The following is a 14,930-nucleotide window of genomic DNA, read 5'->3' on the forward strand; positions in this document are numbered from 1 at the left end:
CAATTCAATTAGAATAAAACTATAAAATCATTGAAGCATGTCAACTTAACAGCAGCCCTCAGGTTATGGCTTTGTCTACCAGGCCTGAATATCACTCCATCTCAACACTGAAGAAATAGTGTGTATCCATTATGGGTCACATTATGTGTAAAATCTCTCCCCTAAGGGCCATAAAGGCTTCTACGGAAAGGGAAGGAACCACGGCTAGAATGTGGCTTCCCAGGAGCTGTAGTGGGCAGTTTGGGGGAGGTTTCTATTCTCACTGGGTTTTGTGGTTTTGACTGCTGTTGGGAGTCCCAACGTGGCGGGTAGGTTTTGATTTTTGCTGTGATTTCTTCCATATTACAGGAGATGGAACCTTATATGCCTCTATACAGTCGCCTCCCGTGGTACTTTTTATCTGGAGCTACAGTGACGTTATGGGTGAGCATTCTTTTACAACTGCTCTCATCTCACTGACACACAGTCCTATAGTAGGGTTATCCTAGCCATCTTTTTTTTTTTTTAATGTTTTGTTTATTTCTGAGAGAGAGAGAGAGAGAGAGAGTGTGTGTGAGCAGGGGAGGGTCAGAGAGAGAGGGAGACACAGAATCTGAAGACAAGCTCCAGGCTCTGAGCTGTCAGCACAGACCCCGACACGGGGCTCGAACCCACAAACCGTGAGATCATGACCTAAGCTGCAGTTGGACGCTTAACCGACTGAGCCACCCAGGCGCCCCTATCCTAGCCGTCTTATCTGCAGTGACTCCTGGGCCCCTCTCCTTCCTCTCCCTCTCCAGTCCCTTTCTCTTGAATACAGCTCCTATATAAAATAAAGTGTGATCTATGTGGATGTGCCATAACTGAACCTTGGGGAAAGAGCTGGGGGTGAGAGCAAGGCCTCATCTTAGAGACTGTCCTTCCGCTTCTCCAAGCACTTCATTTATTAGGTGAGAACTTGAAACCAGAACCATATAACACACTGTTATAGTGTGGTTGCAGACTATCTGGTTAGTGGTTTTTAAAAATCATTAATTTATCTTTATCTCCACTTAAAATAGCTACACAGAATGCAAGAAAATAAAAACATATACTCTTGAAATTTATTTTCTTGCTGAGATAAATAGAAGAAAAATTTAGCTAGCATGTCCCATTGTGAGGGAGTCAGGTTTTCTCCATGCTTTTGAGCTGATAGATTTCATTCCTCCATCACCACAATTTATTTCCTGCCCTCCCCTCTCCAAATCTGTGCCCTCTTACAGTTGGCCTTTAATTTTAGGAAAAGAAGCAATGTTACCCCCTGAGCATTACTGAAATATAAATAATTAGCAGCTATAGACTATAGTTTAACCTTACCAGTCCACATTATCCCATAATAGTTTATCTTTAGTATTTCTAGTTAAAGGAATTGATTTTTCTGTTTTAAATGTATGTTTTCTTAGGTGATGCAACAGTCACTGAGGAGAAATGATAGAGTAAATGGGGGAGGTCAATAATCAAGTCAGGGCACTACTTGAGAAATAATATAGAGTGTGGTCCCAGAAAGATTGTTTTGTCTTTTCTTTCTAGTACTCATTCAGCTTGGTTCAGTCCCTCAATGTTCAGAATCAAATTTTCAAATCATTGAGATAAAGACATCCCTCGATCTTCATGTTTTTCCAATTTGGGAAGTATTTAAAATTTATGCAGAATCTATACAGATACCTCAACTACCAGGCATATCAGACCACTAATAGCAATAATCTGAGGGCTAATGAAATAGAATTTGTAACCGTGTTCTTGCTGGGAAAGCACATGGTCTTCACACCACCCTGTTTGGAGCAGAGGTTGGCAAACATTTTCTGTAAAGAGGCCAGATGTATTTTAGGCTTTGTGGGCCTTGTACAAATAGCCTCTGGTATCTTTGCTTTTTCTTGTAACCTTTAAAAAAAAGCAAAAACAAAACAAATTTTAACTCAAGAATTATAAGAATAAGTAAGTCTACAGGCAGGATTTGGTCTTCTGTATAGTTTTCCAGTGCTTGGAAAAGGATGGGCCTAAAAGTTGGGCAATGGCTACTTTTCTGTTTTAGGCTCACTCAGCAGCTGCCACCGTAGGTCTTGTCTTATCTCCAGTCCTTTCTCCTTGCCAGTGTTCTTTTCCTGGCACCTGTGGTGAGTGAGAGAGCCTGGCTTGGTCTGCTTTCCATGTCAGAGGCATTAACGTTAACATGATGTGAGGAAGAGATTAGTATGTTTCAGATGTGAGCACATCGCAGAGATACAGAGACCGCGTGACCAATTCCTTCTCTCCCTCTTCCAGATGGCTCTTGTCATTGCCTGCATGGTAGCTGTGATTGTGTACCGCCTGTCAGTCTTTGCAACGTTTGCTAGCTTTATGGAAAGTGAAGCATCCTTGAAGCATGTCAAAAGTTTCCTCACTCCCCAGATAGCTACGTCACTCAGTGGATCCTGCTTAAACTTTATTGTCATCTTGATCTTGAATTTCTTTTATGAAAAGATATCTGCATGGATAACAAAAATGGGTAAGCTGGCCAAATATCTGTGTGACACTGAAAAAGTGTTCCCGCCAGTGCTATACATCCACTTTGGATCATCCCCTGGGGAGTTCATATTTAAGTCAGTTTTTAAAGTTAGAAAGCAATTTTGTTCTACAGGTAGATGCATAGGCTGATATTCAGAACCCCCAACACTCATATTTAGGCCCATTGTATTGGAAGCCAGAAAAAGAACTAGACAGGAGAATTAGGACTCTGTAGGTCTTTTTTTTTTTTTTTTTTAATATTTTTATTTATTTTTAGGAGAGAGAGAAAGAGACAGCATGAGCAGGGGAGGGTCAGAGAGAGAGGGAGTCACAGACTGAAACAGGCTCCAGGCTCTGAGCTGGCAGTCAGCACAGAGCCCGACGTGGGGCTCGAACCCACGAACCTCGAGATCGTGACCTAAACGAAAGTCGGACGCTTAACCAACTAAGCCACCCAGGCGCCCCCTCTGTAGATCTTTTTTGAGTATCTTTGTCTTACTCCTCCTTTGAGGGGGCTAGTTGAATTTTAAGTAAAATCCTCACTTTCCTCAAGACATAGGTAATTTTTATTTCCTGTGTATGGTTTTTAGAAGGTATTTGATTTTGAAAATTCTTTTTCTTTACATTTTTTTAAATGTTTCTTTATTTTTCATAGAGAGAGAGACAGAGGACGAGTAGTGGAGGGACAGAGAGAGAGGGAGACACAGAATCTGAAGTAGGCTTCAGGCTCTGAGCTGTCGGCCTAGAGCCCAATACGGGGCTCAAACCCATGGCTCATGATTTGAGCCAGAGTTGGGAGCTTAACCAACTGAGTCACCCAGGCATCCCATAGAAGGTATTTGCTTTTGAAAAACATCGTAGAAAAAATGGAGCAATCGTCTCTTCCTGAGTAAATCTTACATGTAGTGCTTTTCTTTTCAGTTGCTATGTCTTAGATCCTGGAGCATTCTCATTTTAAATGATTAAAAATGCTCCCACAGCCATGAAGGCTATTAAAGGGGTCACAGCTGAAGTGGAGATTTAGTCCGGGAGAGGAGTGCAGAGCACTCTCTTGTTTACGGTTTTGCCCCAGCAAGTTGGAAATGAGATCAGAGACCCTGCTCCGGGCCTGAGATTCTCCTCTGTGTGCTTAGCTCCCTCCTCTAAGTCAGGACACCGTCACTGTGCCCACCAGTAACCAGAAAGAGCACAGTATTCCCTGGACACTGGAGTATGCACTAGGAAGCAACTTGCATTAAATGCTATCCTTAAATTTGTAGTTCTTTTTCAATTTTACTGCTTTTTTCCCTGCTAATTACAATAAAAAATATCTAGCAGATAGCACTTAAAAACAAACCATCTAAAAAAATCACAGTTTTCAGTGACAAAAATTACTTGTGTTCATATTAGAGATATGTTAGAAATGCAAGGGAATTATCTGTGTCTTTGGAATAAGATGTGTTACTATTTTAGTATTGTTGAAGCTGTGACAAATTTGGCTGAATCAGCTCATGCTGTTGGGAGATTATCAACTAAGAAAACATACCCCCTGACTCTTTTACACCTCCGGATGCTTCTCTGTGCTGTGAAAGGAATCTAATTTTTTTTTTAATCTTTGGAATTCATTAAATGATAGATCATGATCATGCATTTTAAATAAAGGAGAGAGAAAATGAATTATTATTGCCACCATCTGTATGATATTATTTTCAAAATTGATATAACCATTTAATTCATGAGAGGAAAACGCAATTTAGTTTGGAAATCATCCTCTGCCCTTAATATGAGTTTACTTTGATTAAACCTGATTGAAAACAAACAAGAGAGAGAGAGAGAGCTGAGATGTTTACAGGGTATGTGATATATAAGGGGGGCGATTATAAGCCTCTCCAGTCTGATATGGGTCTGAATCCCATATTCTGACTGTGTGACTCCAGGCAAGTATTTGACCCACCTAAATATAGAAATGACTAATTCCTAGCCTTCTCCAGGGATTAGATTAATACAAGTCTCTAATAAAAAGTCGAACACAAATCTTAATATTGGTCTGTTAGAACAAAGACTTGGTCACTTTTCAGCAGTGCGTCTGAATAATGACTTTCCCAGGGAATACAAAATTGAAGGAGAAACAGGAAGGTGCATAATTTAACGTTGGTGTTTTATTACTTAACAGAAATTCCTCGAACTTACCAGGAATATGAGAGCAGTCTTACCTTGAAAATGTTCCTGTTTCAGTTTGTAAATTTTTACTCGTCCTGCTTCTACGTAGCTTTCTTTAAAGGGAAGTTCGTGGGCTATCCCGGAAAATACACATATTTGTTTAATGTGTGGAGAAGTGAAGAGGTAGGAATTCTCTTGAGAGGTTTGGGGCTTTAGTAACTCAATATTAGCTAAATACTTTTTGTATGTTCAGCAGTAACTCAGATTTTATCAAGATTTAAGAGAAGTCTAAGACACCGACTCTCTCCACAGAGAGTATTGGTCTTACAATCCTGTCATCTGATAGACCTTCCAGTTCTTTCTGGGCAATAATTGATATTGTGCCTATTGTTTGGTAGTAATATATGAGCTATAAAATGGGATAAATAGGTTTTATATTCCTGAAGGCTTCCTGCAAAAGTTGAATGATAGTGTTGCACAAGTATAGCAAAAATGGCTCCATAATGGGTTATAGAGTTAGACCAGTCAGTGGTTTCCATCTGTGGCTGTGGAGAAAATAACAACTTCTAGCCCTAATTCAATAAAGATTCAGAATCTTCTAAGAGTAAGACCCAGAAATCTGAATCTAATGCAGCCATCTCATAACTCGTTAGTGAATGTGCTTGAAACTGTTGAACTAAATATCTCTTTACACCCCTTTAATATCCATTCCCATCAAAAATTTTTAGATTGTAATCTTATGGTTTGAGATTTCTTTTTTTGCAAAAGTCCATCTTTCATCATTCACTCTTTTTTTCTTTTTGTCTCTGCCTAGTGTGACCCTGGAGGCTGTCTAATAGAATTGACAGCCCAGTTGACCATCATAATGACTGGGAAACAGATCTTCGGAAACATTAAAGAAGCCATTTATCCGTATGTATGACTTACAATTTTTTCCTCAATAACCATGAGAGATTTCCTCTGGAAGAAGATGGAATTCTTTGATTATCATGGTATCTTTGTTAGCATATGCTTAAGTCAACAACAATAACAAAAACTCGCTTTTAACCAACAGTCAGTAATGCACTAAGGTAATACAGGCTTTTAAATATGGATTGTTATTGCTTGAGTGAAGTTGAGGGAAAGGTATTATACCCCTCTCCTATGAAGAATCCACTGGTAAATCTAAATATTATATTCTCTCTATATTATTCTATATGTTGCATATTATTTCTCAAGATTAGTGTAAGTTGAACTCTGTTAAAAATATCCATGTGAGGGGCACCTGGGTGGCTCAGTCAGTTAAGTGTCCCATTCTTGATTTCCGCTCAAGTCATGATCTCATGGTTTGTGAGTTCAAGCCCCATGCCGGACGCTGCACTGACAGAGCAGAGCCTGCTTGGGATTCTCTCTTTCTTCCCCCCGCCCTTCCCCACAAATAAATAAACGTAAGAAATATATATATCCATGTGACATGGACACACTTAGGCACAAAAATTGGTCATGAATGAAGTTTGAGTATATGAAGGGATTGCTCCCTATTCCAAAAGCATAGCAATAATGAATACATTATAAAAAGAGAAAACCAAAATGACAGTTGATCTCAAATAGAAGTTGAAATTTTCCATGGATAAAAAGAGAAAGAATCATAAGCCTGTAATCTTGCAGTGCTTTTAGTTAGGAAATGACAGTGTCAAGGTTAGCACCTACACAATCAAGTGGACTAAAGTGCCCCACTTAAGACTAGGGCGTGGCTGTTGTAACTGTACTTGAAGTTAGGGATTGGGTTTATTGTCACTTCTTCATGAAAGAAGGTTGAAAACACCCTCCCCTTCTGCTGCCACTTCTTTCCACAGTTTTGTAGCACTCCTGGGGTTCTTTTTCATGTGCTGACAAAGGAAAAACATAGACTTATCTTTTCAAACAGGATTTGATGTACTGCATCCCAGTTACCCCAGAAAAATAACTCGAAGCTGTTATTTTAAGTCCTAGCTCTAAACTAGGAATCTGGAGGGCATAATGGGGATAACCCCTAAACCAAACACAGAGAGGAAAAGAGAAAGACACACAGGGAAGCAAAAGAAAAAAGAAGGAAGTAAAATTAAGCCTACAGAAACAAAAATTCCAAAATTTATGGTAAAATTTAATGCTACCGAGACTGCCAACAAAATCAATTTTTAAGAAGTGAACTTACTCTAGCTAGAATCTTCTGGCAGCCTAAAAGCATAAAGAGAAGTGATGCTGTCATTTAGAAGGATCAGGAAAGAGTTTAGATAAAAACATATATAAATGAAACAAGAATAAGTTAACAGGAGAAAGAATCAATTATACATAAATGAAAAAAAATGATACTTTAAATAAAGATAGGTGACATCAATGGAACACTGGACACAATTGGAGAGTGAATTAATGAATTGGAAAATAGTACTGAGAAACTTCCACATTAACCAAATGCAATAGAGTGGCAATAAGATTTAAAAAATTAAAGTGACAGGAGGCTTTATTAGAAGGCTTCCACATCAACTTAGTAGTAGTTCCAGAAAAAGAATTGAGTAAATGGTGGAAGGAAAAATTCTTTAACTAGGTAATTGCTGAAAATTTTCCAAAACTGAAGGAAAACATGAGTTTCAGAAATGAAAACAAATTTGGAGTATGAGGTAAGACAAATAAAATTAAATTCACACCCAGATATGTTATGGTGAAGCCCCAGAACATGAGAGCTAAACAGTCTTAAAATCTTTCAGAAGAAAAGAGTATCCTCTACACTGACAACACATTTCTTACTCCTCGCAATAGATACAGAAGACGGTAGAGTAGCTTCAAGATTTGGAGTAAAATTAATGCACACCTTAGATTTCTAGAAACAGCTTAACTAGTTTATAAGTGCAGGTGAAATAAAGACACTTTTAGACATAAAAACAAGAATTTATATTTATAGACCCTTAATGGAAGATCTACTGAAAGGTATAGTTGAGCAAGAAGAGAGCACAACATGAAAGTATGGGAAGCAAGAATCATTGATCAGTACAGAAAGAGTAAGCACCAAAAAAATGAAACACTTTGATATAAATTTTTAAAATATATGGGATTTGTATGCTGAAAACTACATATCCTGGTGGAAAACAAATTATTTGGAGAGAAATGTGTTCACAGATTGGAAGACTCAAATTAGTAAAGATGCCAGTTATTCCCCAAGTTGATATATAGATTTGTTATTCCAATCAAAACATCTGCTGAATTTCTATACTTATAGACAAGCAGATTCTAAAATTGATATGGAGGGTAAAGGAACTAAAATAGGCCAAACAATTCTGATAAAGAAGAATAAAGTTGGAAGAATTGCCCTGCTCAATTTTAAGGCTTACTATAAAACTGTATGAATCAAGAGGGTGGGATTGATGAAGGAATACATATATGGATCAGTGGAACAGAGTAGAGATTGCAGAAATAAATCTGCACAAATGTGGCCATTTTGTTTTTGAAAAAGTGCAAAAGCAGTTCCTTGCAGAAAGAACTGTCTTCTCAACAACTTCTGCTGGAACAATTGGACCTCTATTCGCAAAATAGCAAAGCTCGGTGTAAACTCACACCTTATTTAGAAAGTAACTAAAAATGGGGGCATCTGGGTGGCTCAGTTGGGTGAGCATCTGACTTTGGCTCAGGTTATGATCTCACGGTTCATGAGTTTGAGCCCTGCATCAGGTTCTCTGCTGTCAGTGCAGAGCCTGCTTCGGATCTTCTATCCTCCTCTCGCTCTACCCATTCCCTGCTTGTGCTCTCTCCCCCTCTCTCTCTCTCTCTGTCTCTCTCTCTCTCTCAAAAATATATCAATCTTTAAAAAAAATTAACTGACAATGGATCATAGATGGCAAAGGCACATTTAGGAAAGTAAGGAAGTAATCGTTACCAAATTCAACATAATGGTTACTATGCGGGGACTGAGGAGTTAGTAATTAGGATGGAGCATGTGGAAATACTTTGGGGACCCCTGCCAAATTTTTCTTTTTCCAACTGGGTAATCCCCTTTTCTTTGTGACTCCAGTTCCATGTTTGCCTGTCTTTTTGATAGTGTCAGAAATCTCAGGTGTTCTGTGCCCTTTTCACCATTTTTTTTCCTTCTTGTCTTTCAGTTCAGAGATAAGCAGTGTATAATTGTTCATTTTAATATACATTTGCTATAGTTCTTCATAGTGTCTTGTTACATTTTGCACATTTGGAAGGTATAAATAATATCTCACACTAGCCTTGGTTTGGATTTCCCTGATTAATAACATGAATGAGCTTTGTTGGCCCATATGTGTTTCCTCTTCCATGAAATGCTTGCTGGTATGGTTTAACCATTTTTTCTACCTGCTTATCTTTTTTTTCTGATTGATTTGTAAGAACACTTTATAACTTCTGGTTACTGTATTTTTGCTTGGTTGGTTTTTGGTCATATGTGCTGCATATATTTTATCCCAACGTAAATTTTGTCTCTATTTTTCTCAACCCCAGTGGTCCTGACATTTTGGGCCAGTTAATTCTTTGTTGTAGGGGGCTGTCTTCTGCATTGTAAGAGCTTTAGCAGCATCCTTGGACTCTATATATACTGGATGCCAGTAGCCCACTCTCCCTAGGTGACAACCAAAAATGTCTCTGCCATTGCAAATGCACCCCAGTGGGCTAAATCACTCGCGCTAGGCCATCTCTGGTATAGATGGCCGAAAGTACATACTTTTAATACATTAAAATTTACCAATCTTTCTTTTCTTGGATTAGCATTTTTTAGGTCTTATTTAACAAATCCTTTCCTACCCAAATAAAAAAAGATATTCTCATATCTTTATCCCTTTATCGGGTATGCCATTTGTATATCCTCTCCTATTCAGTAGGTTGTCTTTTGGTTTGTTAGTTGTTTCCTTTGCTGTGACTTTCCCTTATTCGGAATGATGTTTGCCCCAGGATTTTGGTAGATGGTTTTGATCCAATTGAAGTACTTTCCTTCTTTTCCTACTTTTCTGTCATATCTAAGTTTCGATAGGTGCTTGAAACATATCAAATGAATTTTCCTGCATTTGTCAACATGATTTTATGTTTTTCTCCTTAAATCTGCTGATGTGACTTATTACATTGATCAATTTTCTAGTAAAAAGGCTTTTTTAAAAGTTCCTTAAAGTAACCTAACATTATCATGGTATATTATTTTTTAAATAGTATCGAATTTAGTTAGGTAATATTTTGTTTGGGATTATTGTTTTTATTTTCACATATTAGATAAACTATGTTTTCTTTGTCATTTATTTTCTCTTGTAACCAATTTCTCATTTCTTTTTTTTTTTTTTTAAATGTTTTTTATTTATTTCTAGGAAAGAGAGAGAGAGACAGTGTGAGCAGGGGAGGGTCAGAGAGAGAGGGAGTCACAGACTGAAACAGGCTCCAGGCTCTGAGCTGGCAGTCAGCACAGAGCCTGACGCGGGGCTCGAACCCACGAACAGCGAGATCATGACCTAAGCGAAAGTCGGACGCTTAACCGACTAAGCCACCCAGGCGCCCCTCCAATTTCTCATTTCTTTGAGCATCCTCCATGACAACATAAAGTTTAATAAATAGAAAAAAAAAATCGGTCCTATGGTGAACCTCTTGTCCACATGCTCTTTAACAGAACTGTCTCTGACTAAATATATTTCCATGGGAGGAGTCAAGGTTGTCTTATTTTCTTTATCACCCAATAAAGAATTTTGACTGTAGCATGTGTTGTGAAAAGAATGCTAGATTTTCATTTCAACTTTAGCTACAGTCATATCTCTCCTTGCTCTGTGATCTTAAGTTACTTACCCTGTCTTACTGCCAATTTCTAGATCTAACACCCTTATTAACTCTGACCTTTCTTTTAAGTTCTAATCATGTATTTACTTTTAACACCTCCAACAGTATGGTTCTGAATTGGTGGAGACGTCGAAAAGCTCGGACCAATTCCGAAAAGCTATACAGTCGATGGGAGCAGGATCATGACCTTGAAACTTTCGGATCTCTTGGGCTATTCTATGAGTACTTAGAAACAGGTAATTTTTAACCACTGTCTTGAAACATAGAGTCAGGCTGAGTAAAGTAAGTGTTTTTGCAGCTATTTATATTTATATATATATATTTATATTATATATTTATATTTATATATATTTATATTTATATTATGTATTTACTTTATATTTAAAAGTATGGATTACTTTTAAATCCCTGTCTCAGATTAGCTTGCATGGGTCTCCTGTTTGCCACACTGACAGCCCAGAGGGAGAATGAGTCGAAACACATTCCCAGAGTCTGACATACATTTAGTGTCAGTCCTTTATTTCAGGCTGAAAAGAAGCAGGCTAAACACAGTTGTGCAAGGGAAGCTCACACTGAACACAAGAAATGCATAAAAAATGCTAAGGGTTGAACAGAGAAGAGATTTTTGAGGTGAAATTTTAGGAGGGATGATTGCGGGGGCTACTCGTAAAGTCTACTTGAGTGTTGCCTCTCAAATTACCTTCTCTGGTGGAATAATATTCTTCACTTACTCTCCAGTCCCATAATGATAGAATGAAAAAATGACCTGAAATTGTTACTGATTCTCCACTGTGATACATACATGATACCTGGATCGAAATAGGTAAATTTAAGACAAATCGAGAGAAGTCTATTTCCTATAGCTGACTGTAAAATTGGGCACTCTTTGCTTTAGGGGTGATGAGGCTGTAGTTTTGAATTAATTAGGTAAGTATCAAATGCATTTGTGCATAGATGCATTAGGGATTATCACTGAAATTTTTAAAAATGAAATCAAGCTTTCATAAGAAAATTAGCTACCATTTATTTATGGAGACTCAGCCAAGAGTTAGTTTATTCTGGATGTTCAATGAACATTATCCCTACTCTTGAAATGTTCTGCAGAGGAATTATTACTCACTACATTCTGTTTTAAAGGATACTGAAATTTGGATAGGTTAGTTTGTGCCGTGGGCTTAAATATTTTAAGTAAAAACCTGGGATTTGAACCCAGGAAATTCAAGCTGTTTCCACATAACACTTCCTCTGAATTTTTGTCTCTTAGTTCAGTAGAGGTGTTCAGTTGATTTAGTAAATGGCAAGGCTGATTATGTTGAGAAATTCTTCTGAGAAAAGCTGAAATCCAGAAACACTTGGGATTCATCTAAAAATAGAGGACTAGTGGAAGAGTCTTTTCTTCTCCCTTTAGTGGGAAGCCATTCCGTGTCTTGTATTACATTTTTCACTCATGTGGGAAGCCCAGACTGCCAGGTGAATAGATTCTTGTACCTTAATCATTGTTGGAAACAAACAAAATCAGAAAGAGAAGTGAACTTACATAGATGCTAAGTCTTAATGAGAAAAGAGAATAAAATTTATTTAGAAAGATGTCAAAGTAGTATAGAGGATCAGGACCTTAACAAACCTTAAACAATGTATTCATTCATAAGGCTCATAGTTGAGTATATTTATACACCCAACACATGCTGACTGTTGGAAATGTACAAATGAATCGGTCATTATCCCTGATCTCACAGATTTAGCAAGACAGAAAAACTTCATTACCCCACTAATGTGCCAATACCAGTGTAAAGACTGGGCCAGCATAGACCTAAACATAGCCCTGAAATAAAAGACTATGTTTTAAGAAGAATAAAGAGAATCTCTTATCTAACAAGAAGAGATGCTTCCTTCAGACAAGCAGATGTCAAAAGAAATAGCCAGGACAGAACTGAGTTGTATGTGCTCAGTTTCTCCTTTCTATTCTAGTAACCAAGTAAGTCACTAGGCTTCCAATGAGGAGGAAGGAGTGGACAGATGGAAAGAGGCCTGGAGTGTTTGGTTGGTATAGATTCCTCCCAAAATGAGGAAGTTGCAGGAATTGGGCAGAATGTTCCCTTTTTCTCTTTCACAATAATGAGTTTACTATTTTTTTCCCCCTACAGTTATCCAATTTGGATTTGTCACATTATTTGTGGCCTCTTTTCCTTTGGCTCCTCTTCTTGCTCTCTTGAATAATATTATAGAGATCCGAGTGGATGCCTGGAAACTTACAACTCAGTACAGGAGACCGGTAGCTGCTAAAGCTCATAGCATAGGTGTCTGGCAAGACATTCTTTATGGAATGGCTGTCCTTTCTGTTGCAACTAATGTAAGTGGACCCATTTTGGTTGGGCGGCTTTGTATTTTATTTTGTTTTCTTGGGGATGGGGAGATGTGAATGATGCTTAATTCAATCTTTATTTATGTTGATTTCATCATGGTGACGGTCCATAATGATCAGTCATCCCTACACTTTTATGCACTAGACAACACAGAGAAATTCTTGACATGCAAACTCTTAGAAATACAACGAAAAATGTAAAACCACTGTCCTTAAAATACCTTGATATAGTTTCATAGCATGTGACAGAGTAGACGGAAAATATGTAATGGTATAAAAGATTTGAATAACACAATTAACGCTTGATTATACATGGGGTTGTTTAGTACAAATAGAGAAGATACAACATTTACATATTATGTTTATGGAGCACTTATTAAAAAATGATAATGAGAGTTCCCTGCGTGGATCAGTCGGTTATGTCCGACTTCGGGTCAGGTCATGATCTCACAGTTTGCAAGTTTGAGCCCCGCATCAGCTCTGTGGTGACAGCTCAGAGCCTGGAGCCTGTTTCAGATTCTGTGTCTCCCTTTCCCTCTCTCTCTGCCCTTCCCCCACTTACACTCTGACTCTCAAAAATAAATGAATATTTTAAAAATTGTTTAAATGGTAATGAAATTAAATTCTCCAAAGCAGAAATTTTATAATATCTATTTAGATACAATAATGGTATAAAAATTGAAGTCAATAATAAAGATTATAAAAAAAATCTATCCACCTAACATTCACACTCTTAAGTAAGCTTTATTGTATAAAATGGAAGCAAAATTCAAACTATAAAGAGAGCTTAATTAAAATGAAAACCTATAGGAATTAGCTAAAACCACAGAAAAATTCATAGCAACAAATGCTCTTATTACTGTTTTAAGTTCATTTTGAGAGAGAGAGAGTTTGTGTGTGTAAACAGGGGAGGGGCAGAGAGAGAGAGGAATAGAGAGAATCCCAAGCAGGCTCTGTCACGTCAGTGCACAGCCCAATGCCAGTCTCAATCTCACGAACCATGAGATCATGACCTGAGCCGACATCAAGAGTTGGACACTTAACTGCCTGAGCCATACAGACACCCCTGTATGCTTTTATTATTAAAAAAGAAGACTGAGTTAAGCACATCAGAAACTAAGGAAAAACATAAAACTAATAAACAAAAAAGCAATAAAAGAATTAATACAGATGCAGTCAGAAATAATCAAATTAGAAAATAAATAAAAAGCAATATTCTTCCTATGTGAATCAAGAGTTGGTTGAAAAGACATAAAACAAGCCAAAGTCTGACAATCTCAAACAAGAAGAAAAGAATTACAAGATACAGGTAAGAAAATTATGAGATGGTTATATGTGCCTTTATTAAAAAATTTTTTTTAATCTATTTGAAATTGTCACCTTTTTAGAAAATAAAAATTGCCAAAGTTTATTCAGTAAGTAATAGAAAACCTGAATGGATAAGTAGCTATAGAAATAATATTAAAAGTTTTTAGGGGCACCTCGGTGGCTCAGTCAACCGGCTTGGGCTCAGGTCTTGATCTCACTATTCATGAGTTCAAGCCCCTCATTGGGCTCTGTGTGGACAGCTCAGAGCCTGGAGCCTCCTTCGGATTCTCCTGTCTTCCTCTCTCTTTGCCCTACTCCACTTGTGCTCTGTCTCTCTCTTTCAAAAATAAATAAACATAACTAACTAAATAAATAAAAGTTTTTAAGCTCTACACTGAAAATGTAGATGGCAGAGCTAGATGGTTTTAAATGGACTTACATAACCTAAAAGAAACATGCTATTTATATTACTCCAGATCGTAAGTAAGGATGGGAAAATACCATTCCCAAAGAATTAAATACTGAAATTAATTGCACTGAACTTTGGGAAATTTACCGTCACATGGTCTTCTATCTCTCCATTGCTTCCCAGCAGCCACCTACTAGTATGTGCATGTGCACAAACTTGCACGAGCGCAGGCACACGCAGTGTCCTTGCTTAACGAGTTGATTCAGCCAAATGGATTTGGTTAAGGACCGTAGAACTCTGCTGTGAAACAAATGGAAGAAATAACAAGGCATTGTGGAAAGACCATGGTTTTTGTAGCTAGATACATTTAGGTTCACTTTTCAACTCAGCCACTTTCTAGCTGTGAAATCTTGGAATACTAATCAT

General features: G+C 37.6%; 1 protein-coding gene across 1 annotated transcript in view; it reads left to right on the forward strand.

Annotated features, from left to right (window-relative positions):
- The window catches only part of ANO5 (anoctamin 5), a 102,317-nt gene that overhangs the window by 81,329 nt on the left and 6,058 nt on the right, over window positions 1-14,930 (forward strand). Inside the window, exons 15-20 of the mRNA XM_039253280.1 lie at window positions 349-423; window positions 2,281-2,503; window positions 4,655-4,824; window positions 5,456-5,553; window positions 10,531-10,661; window positions 12,570-12,775. Coding sequence (XP_039109211.1) covers window positions 349-423; window positions 2,281-2,503; window positions 4,655-4,824; window positions 5,456-5,553; window positions 10,531-10,661; window positions 12,570-12,775 — 903 coding nt within the window. The remainder of the gene's footprint in view (window positions 1-348; window positions 424-2,280; window positions 2,504-4,654; window positions 4,825-5,455; window positions 5,554-10,530; window positions 10,662-12,569; window positions 12,776-14,930) is intronic.

The sequence above is a fragment of the Hyaena hyaena genome, unplaced genomic scaffold (assembly GCF_003009895.1).
Source record: "Hyaena hyaena isolate Hyena2069 unplaced genomic scaffold, ASM300989v1 scaffold_449, whole genome shotgun sequence".
Lineage (NCBI taxonomy): Eukaryota > Metazoa > Chordata > Mammalia > Carnivora > Hyaenidae > Hyaena > Hyaena hyaena.